Consider the following 18,242-nt stretch of genomic DNA (forward strand, 5'->3'; position numbering starts at 1 on the left):
AAAGGGCCAGGCCAGGCACGTTCATCAGCAGTGGGAGGAAGAAGACAGCGAAGGTCAGTTGGGGACGGCAGAGGTGGCAGAGTGTAGGGCGGCTTGCATGCCCTCGCACCCCTGGCAGCAGCCACCCTCGGCCCAGCTGCACTTGCGCCAGGCCACGGCAGCCATTTACCTGCCCGCTGGCCTGCTTGCGAGCCATTTGGGACTCGCAACTTCCTGCCATGTTCCCCATTGCCTTTGCTTGTTGGAAGCCGGCAGGAAGTTGCCATGAGGTCCTCGCTTAATGATGGCAGTGGAGACTGCCAGGATTGCTGTCGCTAAGTGATGTGGTCACGTGACATTGCACTTTACAATCACATTGCTTAGCGACGGAAATCCCAGTCCCAATGACCATTGTTAACCAGGGACTACCTGCATAATAGTGATAATGGAGCAGAGAATAATTGTTGACCTGTTGATCAGGGTTAGATTAGCACTGTTGTTATCAGAATATTTATTTACTTGTAATAGTTCTACCCTGCCAAAATCAAACAACTCTTGGCAGCTTACAGGCTATTGTGAATAAGGTTGATAGCACTAGATCAGTTTGGGGTTATTGGGCCAAATGAATGCTTGAAGTCCCTTCTGTAAATGCTTCTTTATGGGAGATTGCCTTATTAGTCTGTTGCCCTAATAGTATGTAACCTAATTAGCTCTCATTGTAAACATGATTGCTTCACATCTAGCAGCTGTTTTGTAAACAGAGGCTATTTACTACACCTTACTGTTAAACAGCTTGTTGATCTCTCTTTCAGATCTGTGTCAAAGGTCCCAATGTTTTCAAGGGCTACTTAAAAGATAGAGCGAGAACAGCTGAAGCATTGGACAAGGATGGCTGGCTTCATACAGGGGACATTGGAAAGTGGCTGTCTGTATGTACTGAACTGCTAACTTTTCATGTTCTGCATTAAGAATGAAATTGAAAAGCTACATCTTTATTGATTATTGGCACTTTTGGAAATGATAAAGGAATAAATGAGTTGGGCAATGACATTCATGTAAATATAGATGATGTAATGTAGGAAGGAAGTATCAGGGCTTCTCCAGGGAAATTTGGGTTTAAATATCTGTTTGCCCTTGTGGGTTCAAAGTGTTGTTATTTGTTAGCTTTATATTCTGCCATTTCTCCATGAGCTCAGTCTCCCCTTCATTGTATCCCCAATTCCAGTCTTGTGAGATAGGTTGGGTAGAGATTGACCAAACCAAAATGTCCACATTTCTATGGCTGAGGAAGGATTAGAACCTGGATCTTCCCAGTCCTTATCCAACTTAACCACTTAACACACTGGCTCTCTGGTTGAGAAATCTTTAGAGGAAAGACAGACTATTGATGTGGTTGAATACATTTTAAGATTGTGATCCCAAAACCATTTACTAGACAGTAAGCCTCATTCGGAATAGCAGATTTTCTTTCCACTAAATAAATATAGGGTTGTGCCCTATGCTGCTAGTTTTCCTAAACCATGGAGATGACTTTAGCTTCTCTTACCAATCCCAGAATGAAAAATAAGCTGTAATTTTGCTAAAGTATAGTGCTGTTGCCTAATGATTTTTCTTAGATCAACATAATTGTTCTTTGCGATTTACTCACAGAATGGGACACTCAAAATCATTGATCGAAAGAAGCATATATTTAAATTGGCTCAGGGAGAGTATATCGCACCAGAAAAAATTGAAAATATCTACATTCGTAGTGAACCTGTTTCCCAAATATATGTGCATGGAGATAGCTTACAGGTAACACTTCACATTTCTATAATTTAGTCAAGTTTCTCTTCCTGTTTTGTAATTTGAATATCTCCATTGTGGCTTCCTGTAAGGTCAAGTGAAGAAGATAGCTATCTTCTTCTGTGGTACACTACTTTCCTCTTACAAGTGTGGCATAGTTGCCTGGAAATAATTATTTGTTTTCTTTCCACATACGTGAAATATAGGTACAGTACTTTATGCCTAGTATAATGTGGAGAATCGATACTGCCTGATGTACAGCAAGTCTTCTGGAATACGCTCAGCTACTAGAAACTGTTATTTTGCTGCTGCAAGAGAGATTTTAGAATATGTAGCAAGTGGAGGCGTGCAAAACATTTTCAAATGAGAAATGACCCATTTCAATTGTTCTGAGCGTGAAACATCTGCTTTCATTCAATATATCTGCTTTCATTCAGTAATGGCTGGTTTGACCATTTTGGGACCATGGGTCACAAATGTGGCTTCCAATTTTACCTTGCAGGCCTTTCTGGTGGGGATAGTTGTACTGGATGCTGAAGTCATGCCAGGCTGGGCCAAGAAAAGGGGCTTTGATGGAACTTTTGCAGAGCTTTGTAACAATGCGGTACGTGTCCTTCTGCCTATGCTTTCTACTCCAGATGCACAAGTACAATGCTGCTTTAGCAAGACTATGCAAGTAAAAGGCACAGACGAAAATTCTAATTGGTGGAGCAGGATTTACCAGGGTACTAGAAGAAGTCTGTGGCAGGCAGCCAGCATTAAAGTGAAGGGTGAAACATGATAGCTTGTAACGGCTTCCCAAGTATGGGAAGGAGATCTCTGAGGTGCGCAGTTGTACATGTCAAAGCCCATCTTTGGATAACCATTCATGCAGTATGAATCAATGCCTGATATTGTCATAATATTGGTAGAAGGACAACTAAAGCTAAATCATTTCATAGAAACCATTTGTTTATTTAGGAGGCCGCTCAACTCCAGAATGACTCTAGGTAGCTGTCAAAAACTGAAAATCAGTAGAGTTAGAATCTGAAGCTTTCAGTCAACATCCCATATTAAAAACAAGCAAACAAGCAAACACCAGAGCTCCATAGCCAAAACCTGGGGGAACAGACACATTTCGAATGAGTTCTGGAACTTCACTAGGGTGGGAGCTCCCTGGATCACTGGGTAGGACATTATTCTAGAGGGCAGGTGCTATGATAGAGAAGGCATGCTTCCTGGGTCTGGACAGATGGCATTGCTTACTTTAAGGGACCTGAAGTGTACCAACTCTGCCTAATCTTGCCAGACAGGCTGAAACCATGAGAGGGAGGTGGCCTGTTAGACAACCCAGCACTGGGCCATGAAGGGCTTTAGAGGTGATAACTGTCAGAGTCACGCTTTGTGCCAGTCCTCAAGCGGTGCCAGAAGAAAGACAACTTGGACTCTGCTTTTGTTATTTCTACAGACTGTATTATGTACAGCTATATACACAAGCTAGGCTTACAGTTGAAGACAGCACTTTCTATACATACTGCAGTATACCTTACCTATGAACCTACAATACTCTACAGCTCTCAGTAACACCCAGCAGTATGCAGACTGCTTATATCCCCCACATTGTGCTGAGTCAGTACTTGTCAGGTGTAGGCAATGAGCTCATTAGCCCTGGCTACCTGGTTTGCCTCGTGTTACTCACACAGGAGAATTTCCTTATGAGTACACCTTAACAATAACCAGCACTTGAATTGCATCCAGAATCTCACCGGCAAACAGTGCAGCTCACGGTGCAGTGGCGTTACGTGGGCATACCAAAGCGTGCCCATGCTGCCTGCACGGTTGCATTCCGGACCAGCTGCAGCTTCTGGGTGGTTTTCACAGTGCTCTCTCATTTCCTTCATGAGTTCTCTTCCTGGGCTTGGAGTTGCCCATGTAATGCCACTGCTGGGATTTCTTTGCAGTTGTCTAGTTTAGAGGAAACAGGCAACTTGGGTCATATAGGGTCAGGGATAAAAAATGTGGGTGAGGCTGGGAAAATTCAAACATTTCTGAATGTTTGAATTTGGGGTGGGGGGAATTCAATGCTTAGTTAAGAAAGCTTAGGAAGTACAGATTGCATTTTTTAAAAATAATTTTTATTAAAGAAATGTTTAACAAGATAAAAACAATGCAACTTTTAGAGAAGAAATAAAAGAAATAAAGAAAAATAGTGAACAGAAGAAAATACGAAAAAGAAAGAAAAGAGAAAAAAGAGAGAGAGAGAGAGAGAGAAGAAAAGATTATAAAGAAGCAGCGTCCGATCATCAGTGGTTATAAATGCATTTCTATTTTACCCTCTCTCTCTAAGATTACATCATAATTTCCTTCTTTCCATAGTTTACACTTTCTAATTGTCAAACCCATAAATCACAAGTTCATTTTTTTCTTTCTTCAGCAAAAAGTCCATAAGGGACTTTTATAAATGAGGTTATTGTCCTTTCCCTAATCAGACAAGTCAATTTTGCCATCTTTGCTAGTTCTATCACATTCACCAACCATTCCTCCGTTGTGGGTGTTTCAGAGTCTTTCCATTTCTGTGCATATAATAGTCTTGCAGCAGTTATCATATACAAAACAGTGTTCCATAGCTCTTTTCTAACTATCTTTTTTTTTTTTTTTTTTAAGAAAACAATACTTAAAACTTTGGTGGGCTAGGGATCTTGCCTTTACCAAATGCCTAATACAGGAATTGCATTATACATTTAAATGGCATAACCTTGGCAAGTTATAACATTTGAACTACTGTTTTCTTTGTAGTGGAAGGTAACCTATCATGCTGAGCTTTGACCTCTGAATTTCTTCAGTCTTTAATGCTTAATCCAGCATGGAAATGAAAGCTTTAGAAATTCAGATCCATGCCCAAATAACAGTTCAGCCTATGCGTGTGTGCACGGGCATGTACATGCATGCATGCATGCTTGAAAAATAAAGATGAAGGGGCCTTTTTAGACACTTATATACCAAGACTTTCTACAGCAGAATTTTGGATATTGCTCTTTATTGGGCAAGGAGGTACAACGTTCAATTAAATCAATTAAAGGCCACAGGCAGTGATGGGTGAATGAAGCCAAAATTAAGAATTTGGAGAACCAGAGTCCAGAATAGGTGGGATTTGAAGCAGTACATACCTTTTTCATTGTGGCATTCCATCTCTCCTTCACTGCTACCTGTCTAGCACACAAGCACATAAAAAGGGGGAAAGTACTTGAACATTACTATGATTATTTTCTTGTTGCTAAATTGAAGTTCATGGCTATAAATAGATATTTCTTATGTTCTTATTTAGGAACTGGAAAAAGCTATAATGGAAGATATGGTGCACTTAGGAAAAGAGAGTGGACTTCATTCATTTGAACAGGTAAATGCTGAAAATAAATAGCTTTGATGACTAAGATGAGATGAACTCCTTTTTTGGGGCGAATAGAAGGGAATTTTAGCATGCATTATATAAAACCTTACACACATCACTGTACTTTGTGGTTCAGCCATATATTCACGGACATTTCTATTTCTATTAAAATATCTTCATCTCAAGATTATATAAGAGTTACTTTCAATAAATCTCTTGTAATAGATAACACATATTAAAATAAGCTGAGAGCAGTTCTGGGAAGGGAGTTCAGGCCTTTAATTCTTATAGCTGACCTAGAAAATACAACAGTTCTTTTTGTTCTCTGCATACACTAATCTTCTGCTATGTGCATAGATATTTTTGTAACAGACTTACAAAACTCAACCAGGAGAAGTTTGCTAATGGGCACTGTATGCCCATAGGGGAGTGAAAGGGGAACTTACTGAAAAGACCCTTGAGATCTAATCCCATACACACTTACCTGACAGGATGTCTGGGTGCATTCTGTGGGATTTATTCCTAAATAGACATATACAAAATTGCATGGATGGTTGTCAGAATCTACGGTTCTGCTGTCTTGCATTTCATCACTGTCATAATTTATGTTTATTTATTAAATTTACAAGCTGCCTGAGTTCCACAAAATATATTGCATGGCGCCCAGGGTTGGATCAAGGCCAACTGATGCCCTAAGCCCAGCCCAACAGTGGTGCCTCTCAATGGAAGCAACAAATGTGATATCTGATGACACCTTTAAACCAAACTTTTAAACTGTAGTCCCTCACCATACCAAAGGAAATGTTTTTTAACAGTGCAGATTAAAGTTCAACATGGTAGATAAGGACAATTAACCAGTTCCCGAGAAATAATGTGTTCCTCTTCCCTAGATGTGTTCAGGAGTAGATTAGACAAGCATACAGTATGTCAAAGATGGTTTCATTTGGATCTTTGTACTGAGCAGAGGGTTGGATATATTTATTTATTAGATTTATAAGGCCACCCAATCCAAACAATGTGACTCTGGGCAGTGTACAACAATTGCCAACTCTGTTTTTATGCTGAACCTCTCACTCTTGTATGTGCTGATTTTATAGACAAGATGCACTCAGTTCCTGGTAATTGTAGTCATGGGTGTTCCACCCTTTATTTTTCTAGCATGCTTTGGACTATCTATAGATTGCCACCATGATCCACCATATTTACTAGCCACAATGCAACATAGAGCCATCAAAAAGCCATCAGTTCCGTTATGCCCATTAGTGGTAAAGTTTGATCAATTGCATTTCTGGAACTTAATTATCTGATGGAGCTCTCCATTTACACAGCTACGTACATTGCTTGGGTATAGGCACAGTGAAAAAGAATAGTGTACTTAATGTACTATTGGTAAAAATATCTATAATTATGTATCTGCCCAGCTGCCTTTCCCCTAGCGTGAAAGGATGTTATAGCAAACATTCAGCCCCCTCTGGGCTCGGCATGCCTATATATCCCAGATATTGATGCTGCTCCTGAGTGCCACTGCTCACATCCCCTGCCTGCTCTGGGTGGTCATAACGCCCTCCTCATCTCTCTTGGCTGCTGGGCTCCGAACTGCATTTCTGAGGTCTAGAACTGGGTACATCACTGGGCCCAGTTTCTGCAGTCCCTGATCATTAAATAGTTATTTCTGAAAACAGATGCAGTCTCCTATAAAGTACATGCTGCGTGCTTTTTAAAAAGTCAAGAGAACACCTTGTTTAGCTATAAAGCTCTCTTAAGATGCTTCCAGAAGTAAAGCTTTGAAAAACGTGTTGCTATCATTTACCAACAGTTCTCACTGACCAGAGAAAGATAACTACTGGACATATAACTAGCTTCAATGCTAAAAACTGGAAGTATTTTTAATATTGAACAAGCATGTGTTTTCCTGTGACAGTCCTATGGCAGCAAGTGGGAGGATAAAAATATCTTTAAATTGTTCTCAGGCAACGGAACATTTTGTTATTTTTGATGTTTAAACGTATTTTTAAAAGTCTGTGAATTCAAAATGTATATTTGAAATACCAAGTGAAAGCACAAGCCAAATTTATTATTTATTTATTACAGTAACTAGATTTATAAGTTACTGTAAGTATTTATAAGAACTCAAACAATGTGACTCTGGGTGGCATACAGCACAAAAAACAAGCAATAAACCCAAACCATGTAACATTAAAACATGTACGATAAATGAAGATAAGTTTTAAAGTTCAGGCCTTTAAAGTAACTATACGAAGCCTTCTTGATTTGGGGGGAGTATGAAGTAGCAGGTCACAAGTAACTCGACATTGTTCAATTATTTTAGTCCAGGCTGCCTATGGATTTTTATGTTTTTAATGTTTTTTTTATTGTTTAAATTAATTTTTATTGTTTTATTGTTTAAATTCATTTTCAATTGATTTATTTAAATGTACTATAGACACCCACTCTCATAGACTCTGGGCAGCTATAATAAATTTTAATAATAATGATAATAATAATACATATGTGTTCAGGAACAGCCTTCCATGGTTAATAGCCTTTACTCACAGAAAAGAATACACCTTCCTAAATGAAAAGGTACAAATCAGTAACAAAATAAAGTTAAGTTAAACAGTCTGAAATGGATTCATATCTCACCTAAAAGGAAAGTAATGGTTGGGCTCACCTTTTTAAAAAAAGTGATGGCCAACTACAAAGATCTGTCAGTGATATACAATAAAAATAAAGCACGAACTGCAGGACACCTCTGCACAACACATGAAGCCAGAGTAAAGAAAAGCATATTCATATTTTGTCAATCTGATCTGAATGTCATTTATGTTAGAAAGGCTGTAAGTTATGTTTGATTTGCCTGATGAAATCCATACTTTATCCATGTTTATCAGCAGGAGGCAACCAAGTGGAGTTTTCAGATAAGGATTTAGCTTTATTTTCCTTTTTGATCTTTTTATAGCTATATAATGTTATTTCATTTTTCAAATTTCAGGTTAAAGCTATTTACATCCACTCTGAAATGTTCTCCGTACAAAATGGTCTGTTGACACCCACGTTAAAAGCCAGGAGACCAGAGCTGAGAGAATACTTCAAGAAACAAATAGAACAGCTTTATTCAAGCATCTCCATCTGACAGCGCAGGAAGGCTCTTCAGAATAATGTGCTCTGTAGCAACATTAGGATAATTTTGAAAATGGGAAGGATGCAGTTGAAGTGAAAAAGCATCTGACTTTCCACGTGAGCCTTCTGCTGTCTGAAGACACGGTCCCTGAGTAATACTTTTGCCATCTAGTTCTAGGTCCTAGAAGATTGCACAGACAACCATTAACTTTTTAAAAGTTCCACTCCTTCTTGAACGTATTTGACAGGCCTTTCTTGATTAATGCGTGCAAAACTCCCTTAGCAAACAGAAAAGAAATCTGCTTTTTGTGTGACGCTCCTCTAAACCTGGATTCAGCCATGTGATCTATAGGATTTCCAGATGTCTCTCTGGATGGGTACTACTAAGAACTCTTTAGAAGCAGGAGGTTCTTGCCCTGATTCACAGGTATACATCATGCACGCATCTTCTTTAACAGTCTGTCCTCCCAGTTACCGCTGAGTGCATATGTAACCAAGAATTCCTCGTTGCAACTGAGCTCTTAAAATTCCAGGGAGATATCTGACAAAGGCTAGTAGTCTACCTCAAATATTCTTTGATGCTCAAAGCCACAAATAAATCTATTAACCTGATACAGAACTGAAAGCTGGAATTGTGTAATTGTTCTTTAAATGGCAGCTGTCATGCTCTGCAATACAAAAATTAAATTGATTGGGGGTAATGAGTTCACACATAGGAATAACTTGTATTTCATATGGATTAAATATTACTGAACCTAGTGCCACATGCTAGATGAATATGAACCTGTGATTGTCACTATAGGGCCTCACACTTTTCAAAATGAGCAAGATTGTTTACTGGACACACTTCTTGAAAGATGTTGATTGCCTTCTATTTTGGCAGCTACCCAACTAAGATTTATAAAAGAAAACCTAGTTTGTATGAACACACTGCGTATCTTTTATGTTTATGCCTCCTATTCTAGAGTCTAGATATTTTTCCCCAGATCTTTAGCAGAAGAATGGGGGATCGAGCGCCTGTTTTTCCTTTGCATCGCTTTACAGCCCAGCATCTTGACTTTCTAGACAGTCTCAATCATGTAAAGCCTGCTGAGGTACTTGGGGAGTTGATACTCAGCAAGATATGGAAGGCTACAGGTTTCTAGCCTTGTTGAGCTTGTGTGTGTGCCCTGTATGTGTTTTCCAATGCCTTCCCTTTCTCCTCATTGCCTAACTACAAAGATTTTACTTCATACTTCAGAATATGTTGTCCAGCTGTGTCCTCTAAACTGATCAGTGCAGACAGTGAAGACTAATATGGTTTTGTAGAGATTCCCCAAGTAGATGTCATTAGCCATACTGTCTGGGGATTATGAGAGCTGGAGTTTAGCATATGTCCAGTTTGGGACAGGCTGGTATAGTTTCTTCAGTCTACGTTGAAAAATGGCTAGTAGTTCCAGTAATGTAGATCCAAACGTAAGCTGTAATTTTATAGTAGATAATGGAGACTCTTATTTTTTATATATTCATTGCAGGAAGATATAGAAATATATCATACCTGTACCCTTTTTAGCTAGATTGCTGTACTGCTTGGAAATAATTATTTTAATGTTCACTTCCCAAGAACTAATATTTTGAGAAAACTGGCATACACACTAAACTCTATATTATTTCGATTACATAAAATTAGCACTGCCAGAAATGTCTGTCATGACCTCTTTTACTTAGAATTATAAGTACAATCTAATATATTTATTAAAGCCTTACCATTATTTAAAAAGTACCTAGGGATATGTTGGGTATAATCCATCTGAATAAAATCTTGATTTAAATAATAAATTAAGCAACATTTTAAAATATTCTTATCAAGAGGAATTGCTTGCTTGCTTAATTATGCTTATTTATTTAAAAAGTAATACATTTGTTTCAGTTGTACATCCTCTCCTCCCCCAGCAATTACTGGAAGTGTTTTAAAGAAAATCTTAGAAAATCCTCCCAGTCCAGTGATTAAGCTTTGTGCACTGTATTCAGGATCAGCATGCAGGAAAATATGTTAAATAGAGTTGTCTGTAACTAACCAGGAAAAAGATCTTGGGGCCAACGGATAGCTCAGTGAAGGTCAAATCACTGTTCATCAGCTGTGAAAAAAGCAAATTCCATCATAGGGATCATTAACAAAGGGACTGAAAATAGAACTGCCAATACTGCACACTGTAATATCCTTATACAAACCTATGGTTATGTCTGCATCTGGAATACTGTACAGGTAGTCCCCAGGTTAAGAATACCTGGTTTATAGACAACCCATAGTTAAGAACAGAGACCATTGTAGCAAAATTACATAATGGTTAGAGTTAAATACATGATGGTTCGAGTTCATTACATGATACTACTTATACAGTATTATACAATAACACTGTTCCAGCTTACATGCAAATTCGACTTAAGGACAGACCTTGGGAATGGAACTCGTTCTTAAATTGGGGACTGCCTGTACATGGTTCTGGTCACATCTGAAGGCTAGAATGGAGCTGGAAAAAGTGCAGAAGGTAACCAAAATTATCAGGGGCTCAAACACTTTCCTTATGATAAAGATTAGAACATTGAAAATATTTAGCTTAGGAAGAAGGGGGAATGATTGATTGAGGTGTACAAAATCATTCATGGCATGGAGAGGGAGGCAGGGAGAATGGTTTTCTCTCTCTCTTTCTCAAATCACTAGAGTAGGAAACATCCTATGAAGTTGATTGGAAGAAGATTTGGAACAGATAAAAGCAATTCTTCACATAGCAAATCATTCACTTAAGGAATTCATTACTACAAGAGATAGGCTAAATTGGATTGATTTTAAAAGAGGATTGGATATATCCATGGAGGACAAGTCTATCAAGTGCTGTCAGTTTTGAGGAGTCAAATGTTCCCTCTGATTTCAGGGCAGCATGTCTCCAAATACTAGTTGCAGGGGAACAGAAGCAGGAAAGGGGTATGTATTTATCTCCTGCTTGTGAGTACCTTAGGAGTATCACATGCTGGACTAAGATGGCCTTGGTCTGAACCAGCAGGATATTCTTATATTTCTATGCAAGTGAAGGGTCAAAAGGTAAAAGTCTGCTTTGAGTCAAACTCTACTCCTAGTCACTTCATAAATTTAGGCAAATTGGAACACTGAGGGTTAGGGAGTTATGGCCACTAGCCTGAATATTATTAGTACAGCACGAGTGACTTTTTGCAGCTGGGGGCTAAACTTTCAATATTAATTTTTTTCTGGTTAGGATCTGCTGGATATTGCAGTTATATGGAAGTAATGGGAAGGCAAGCCTCTTTTGTGAGATGGAGCTAGTGTGCAAAATAGGTGTGTTACACCAAGTCTAAAAACTAAACACTGAAGCTCTAAAGCACAATCTGGAGATGCTAGGGGGACTATACACAACCCACAAGTTGTCCATTCTGTACAGTAATTGGCACTGGTGTTTTATACCTAGATTTAGAAAATATTGAACTTTAGATGCAGTGCACACCTTCTGGAACTAGCATGAGTGCTCCTTGTTTTGTTTTGTTAAAACCCCTGAAGTTGAGCTCAACCCCAGGTGACCAAGGGCCATCTGTATAGCATGTTTGGCAACAATACAATGGTTTGCCATTCCATTGAAGGATGTTTTTTTGACTTCCCAGGCTAGCCTACAGCCTTGACACTTGCTGGTGTTCACTAACTCATGTACTAACCAGGTCCAACCCTAATTAGCTTATTTGAGATCAGCTAAGGTTGACTAGATGCTGCCACCTGTGGAGGCTGAATGCTGCTTACTAATGTCTTTATTCACCATTGTTACCACATTTAAGGTTTGGCAGCACGTAGCTGAGCCCATATAAATCCTTCCTACCTGTTGCTGAACTTGATCTCAGGTGGACAGCAAGTGCGTTGGAAGTTCCCAAGTGATTTTCTCTGCTCGCATGGTCCTATTTTAAAAATTATGGCATATGCAAAATATCTTATTAAGTAACCATGCATAGCCTGAGCTGTTGGTGTTCAAAGGAATACATTTGCATTCAGTTAAATACCAGATTTATTTGAATTGCACTATTTGTACCAACCAGTAAGTATGTATGACTAGTGTAACATTACAACTGTTGATGTTGGATCTCTTGGAAAAGTTCTAATTGTTCATGATTAGAAAGTTGGTGCCAACATTAATAATTTGAGTCTAAGATGCTATTAATATGTTGTACAATATATCATCAGAAGCAATGGTAAGGATGATGGGATTAATTTATTAGGCTGAATCCATATACCAGTCAACTAAAACTGGGTTCATGGTGATTATGAAATCCTGGTCATCACAAAAGCAGCCATTAATAGGTGGATGTTCATTGCTTAATAACTTGCAGTTGCATAAGTGAATTATGTCCAGTGGAAGTTTGAGTGACATACAAGAAACTTTGTATTAGAGTATTTGCTCTGTGATGTCATCAGTTTGCAATCTTGTTGAGTGAAGAACATGCAGGAGTGAATAAGAGATGGGAGTGATCTCTCTCAAGAGAAATGGGTCATTCCTACAGACTTAAAAAATATTGCATAGTTTTACATTATAAATATATACTACTAAGACAGCCTTTCCTCCAAAGGATCAATGAGATTATGAAAGTAAAATTTAAAGTTTCACTCAGGCCTAATCATATTTGGAGGAAAAATAAAAAAGCCTGAACTGAAACATGAATGTATTTTACATGAAAGAGAAGCAGAAAATCCTTTGCAAATGTTTTTATGGTACATGGCTGGTAAGAATAACAATAAAATCCTGTTTCTTTGGATTAAATTATTAGTGCATATATCAGAAAATAGCTTCAGTTTTCTTGGAATGAATCGAATCAACTTGAAAAGATAATCTTTGGTTTCCAATGTGTGGAAAGCACAAATCTGTGATCTATATGTAAATAAACATCTATGAAATGAATGTAAATTTTAGAAGAATATGCTATTTTTGCATGAAATCTGGCAATTTAAAAGATGTGCTGATGTCTCATCGAAAATATTATAGAGATGGCTTGTATAGTAGTTGTACATTGGTTTGCTTTCTTTACACTCTTCTGTTTTTACACAGTTTTAAATGAACTTGCGCTAAAATCCAGGATTGTGGTTGCTTGGTAGAATTTCCCTTAAAAAGGGCATTAAGAAGGATACATGCTTCTCAATGACACTATGCTGGTGCGCTGCATGTACTAGCCTCATTTAATGTGTTATACTTCAATTTGAAGTTTACACAAAGTGGATCTGGAACAGCTAACTTGAAGAAACATCACCACTTTGCTTGACGCCCCTCCCCAAACCAAAATATCCTTTCCTCCATTGGGGACGTTCCCCAGTAGAAGGCAACAATACCTTTTACAAATCTTTTTGACCTTCAAAGTTACTGGTAACAAAAGGAAGCAAACTTTATCATTTTGGTTTGTTCAGTGCTTGAGCGAGCAAGCATGCTGTAAAGTCTAGTTTTAAAAAGTTAAATCAATCTATTTTTCACTTGACACCACTACGTACTTCATGTGCTACACTTTGAAATCAGGTCAAACAACAGTGTCGTTCCCCCAACTTAGTCTTCTGCAGATGTGTTGGGACTACAGTTCCCAGAAATCTTCAACCCTATGTTAGCTGGAGAATTCTGGGGGTTGCATTCCAAACACATCTGAAGGCTACGAAGGGGTGGAGGCTGCATTAGAGCTATATCAGTCCACACTAGAAAAGATGCAAAGTGTAGCTTCTAAATGATTATATCAGGTCCATTTTAAAAAAAAAAAAGGTGAGCAAATACACTAAATATCAAGAATAAAAAAAAATCAATGGATAATACTCGTCAATACAGAAGAAAGGGAATCATATACTAATGGTTATTTCTGCACTGGTGCAAGGATTGAACATACTTATTCTATTTTTCCTAATTTGCTAGATAAGCAAAATAGTAAAGCTGAATAGACTAAAAGTAGTTTCTACCAAACTTGATTTCATTCCTCAAGCAAGCATATTTCTTTTTTTTAAATACTGCATGAGCACATACCTAGATTTGTGTGCATTTCTATATAAAGGATGCTGAAAAAAACTCAGCTCATGGCTCTGACCTAAACCAGGGTACGCTGCTACTGTTGGAGACTTTTAACTATTTTTTCCCCAAATTGCTACATTTTGCTGTTCCATTGAAGGCAAACATAAAATGTCATTTAAAGATTTACTTAAGGAACTTAAAACAGTTGCAAAAGTGAATTTTGTAGAAACAGATACTAACTGAATAAAGTAAAAATCTAGTTCTGAGTGTCAGAGAAAAAACCACATTAAACACGGGAGGCAGACACACCATAAAACAAGTCACTTCAAAGTTCTAAAAGCTTTATTAAATGTTAGTTCAATAAGCAAGTAAAATTCAACCAATAGCATACAAGGTACTTACTTAGATTCACATTGCAATGCCCACCATCACGAGCAAGCGGTCAGGTAAGACAGCTTAGCCGTGTGGCACCGACCCCCTCAGATGCAATCCCTTTTATCCTCAAAAACCACAAACCACAGACATGACTCCTAGGTTTAACAAGTGAACCATAACTTCCTTGGTGCTAATTTTACCATACTTTCCTGTTCTATTCGTCCCTGTCACGTCTGTTCCCATCAACAAGTCTGCTTAGTTTGCAAGTTTACTTATTTCCTGTCATTGCCCTACAGGTCACATTTTAGCTAACTTGGCTTTATTAAATGCAATCAAAAGTAACATTAAAACATATAGAAGGCTACTAATAATTTTCCTCTCACATGAGTAAATTGGTTAGAAAACCAAGGAATTGAAGGGATGTGAGATCTAGTGGTTTTAACATTATTTCCAGAATTCTCCATTTCAGTTTCCACTAGTAGAATTGCCACCTGTAGCATGTCATGTTCTTGAACATTTCCTAGTGTGCTAGTTAATCTTTCCTGTCCCTCCATTACAGCATCTTTCTATTGGTGGTGCAGCAGCTCTTCCAAAGGAATCTCAGTGGCCCATTTCCTAGATTTGGGATTATTCTCAACATCCTGAAGCCAAATAATACAACTATTACATGTTGTCCTGGGCAACAACTTCAGGACATCACAAAAATATTAATATATTCTTGCTGCAATATATTCAGGTTGAAATTCTATCCAGATTTACCAGGGAGTATGTCCCACTGAACACATTCAGGTTTACTTCTGAACAGACACATAGCGATTAGATCATTAGAATGTAAAAATAACAGTAAGAAATTAAACAAAGAGCAGCTTTAGTGTGTTTAGTTTTAAGAGAGAACAAAGTTATCACATCCTTAGCATGTTTAGAAAAGAGAAATTTCAGCATATGCAACTTTTCTTAATCTTGCATGACGATCTGAATCTGTCAAAATGACCTCTTCCTGAGAAATATTAAACAGCACAATGTCCTGAGCAATTCTGCACTGAGTTATACAACCTCGTTTTAAGCAAGAAAACCAGGAAGAAAAATAATGCATAAGTTGTCATTTCAGTTACATTTTTTCTGTGAGACAACAGCACCTCACCATACTTTTTTATCATGCAACAGGACAACATATCTACATTGAAATAAACTGCAAGTAAATCAGCCATTTACTTACATATTACTTATTCTATTTTCAATAAAAAAAGTGAAGGATTAAAAATGTAATGATCAGTTAAAACATCTTAACTGTAACTAACAAATTTTTGTTTTGATTTTGAGATATCTGCATGTACACTTAAAATGCAAAGGGGAAGATGCAGACTTTTATGTTGTAGCAAACTGTCAAATTTCTCAAACTTGTTAATATTCTTCTTGACTGACAAAATATTTTTTTAAAATCCTGTTTTACTCCAATAATCTGTCTATGGAATCAATAATGAATTGTTCAGAAATGAGTGCCTATTTTAAATTGTGCAGACTTTCATTTTTTAAATGATCACAAGTACAGAAGTCTTCAGTGAACTCACTGATTCCAATATTGAAAATGAAGACAATTATTGAGCCTCTCCAATGGTTTGACATTGTTATTACAAAACTGGCAACATAACACAATATATGAGCTTACTTAACACAAACTAATAACTAGGAATGTATAGCTTAGATTTTTTTTTCAGATGATGTCTTTAAAACAATAAAGTCGAGAGAATTGTTCTGCTTATTTCCCTTGGTGTCTGAAAATACTGTATGCAGATGACAGAGAAAATTACTTGTTGGTTACACATGAAGGGAACTAAGGCAAACCTTTAATAATGCAAAGGCCAAGGAGCCATATGATCAGTCAGACTTCAGATCTTGGACTGCAAATGTTAATAGAGCAAAAGAAAACAGATTTTTAATTAATTTATAATTTATAAATAATTGTTTAGGTACTGAGCATTGCAATAACATCAGGAGATTGAATTTTAATTTTTCCCAATTGGCTTATCCGTGGGTGGTGCATTTTTCAACTGCTCCCACACTCATGTGTTCTCACTCACACCTGCACTTACCCAAATCCTACTCCACTAAGCTGGCCAGGCACTAGCCAAAGGAATGGAAGCCGCCAAGTCTGACACAGAATGATTCAAAGAGCTGGTGTGCCCCAGGACCCCCTTTTTTAATACCTAAAAGTCTTTTTTTTTTTCATTTATTCCTAAATTTGGCAGCTACCCAGCTTCCCTTTGTCTTCTGAGGGCATTTCTTTGGCACGTCTCTTAGCACTTAACAACTTGGTTCCTTCTTTTAGGCATCTTTTAACAAGTTTCTGGCTCTTGTCTGCCTGCATATATGCCCAGCTCATTTTTAGGTCATGGCCACAATTGTCAGATTCAGCCTAGTGTCACAGAATTATGGCAGACTGCCAAAGATTGCTACATATGGCATCTTAGATGTGAGTTTCCACACTATACAGTAGGCCTGCACAACGTATGCCTGCAGGCCACATGCAGCCTGCCAAGCAGCCCACATGCAGCCTGCCAAGCAGCCTTGTGTGGCCCACCAACATTTTTTAAAAACTAGTAAATTTACAGCTGTCGCTGCCCCAAAACACATAGCCACAAAGCAGCTGATTGGCACTCCAGGCATTTCTTTGTGGCCCAGGAGGATTTTTAATTTATCATTGGGGCCCTTTCCCCTTGGTGAGTTGTACAGGTTGCCTGCAGCTTTTGAATGCATTGCAAACATCAACCCTATGCAAGGTTCATTAGGAATGGGTTCTATGAGCTTAAAAGCAAACACAGGTTAGATTTCAGAATGGAACTCTCAAGGTTCTCTTAGGCAGTGTTGCCAAGGATCAAATTTCAGAAGAGGTACAAAACTAGATTCCAAGCGGTTTTAATGCTGTAGCTATGGGAAGTGCATATGCTTTGCTTGTAGTCCCAGGACCAATTCAAATAGGCCACTGCACATTCCTTCCTGAAATCCTGCCAAGCTATGTTGACAATATTCTGGTAAATGGACCAAGGCATCTTCCTAACCTATGAAAACATGCTGGCATGCCACAATCCAGGAAAAAAAAAAAAGCCCACTTCCTGTCCTGGGGAATCTCACTATATTTGGCATATTTCTTGACACAATGATCATAGGGTTCCTTTGTATCTCTCTTCTTGTTTCTGTGTAAAAAGAAACTAAGAGTGTTTAAAAATAAGTAAAAATATTTCTGAGGAATGTAAAATATATAAATTAATCTAAATAAAAATATTTAAATACTTAAAATATTTAAAAGTAAATAAATATGGATTGCCCATTGTTCAGTATTTTGACCTTACAAGGATGTATTCTTTCTCACATGCACACAGCCATGTTTGCTCCTGGGGAAAAAAGCCCAAAATCTCTAGCTGAGCAGTAGCTACATTAATATTTAGCAAAATGATACAAAAGAAAGTGCAAGCTTTTCAGAACTCCAGCACTCAACCAACTAAGAGTACCAGATGCAGGAAATGGGGAAAAGAAGTGGAAAAGTTAAAAAATTAGGCCAGGTTCTTAATCATGAAATCTACATCTTCAAATCCATCTGAAAAGGGAAA

The 18,242-nt window shown here is 37.9% G+C and overlaps 1 protein-coding gene across 6 annotated transcripts in view; it reads left to right on the forward strand.

The window, feature by feature from the left end:
- Positions 1–9,682, forward strand: part of ACSL6 (acyl-CoA synthetase long chain family member 6) — a 38,081-nt gene extending 28,399 nt beyond the window's left edge. For 5 of the 6 annotated variants that reach the window (XM_025168477.2, XM_088134766.1, XM_088134763.1 and 2 more), the window contains exons 16-20: positions 792–908; positions 1,630–1,773; positions 2,267–2,368; positions 5,069–5,140; positions 8,124–9,682. In XM_025168477.2, coding sequence (XP_025024245.1) covers positions 792–908; positions 1,630–1,773; positions 2,267–2,368; positions 5,069–5,140; positions 8,124–8,264 — 576 coding nt within the window. In that variant the 3' untranslated portion in view covers positions 8,265–9,682. The remainder of the gene's footprint in view (positions 1–791; positions 909–1,629; positions 1,774–2,266; positions 2,369–5,068; positions 5,141–8,123) is intronic. The other variant, XM_088134767.1, reaches the window with a different exon arrangement.
- The last annotated feature ends 8,560 nt before the right edge of the window (positions 9,683–18,242 follow it).

This window comes from Python bivittatus, unplaced genomic scaffold (genome assembly GCF_059951505.1).
Source record: "Python bivittatus isolate LINGU-HERP-01145 unplaced genomic scaffold, Pbiv_v1 ctg000080_np1212, whole genome shotgun sequence".
In the NCBI taxonomy this organism is placed as follows: Eukaryota; Metazoa; Chordata; class Lepidosauria; order Squamata; family Pythonidae; genus Python; species Python bivittatus.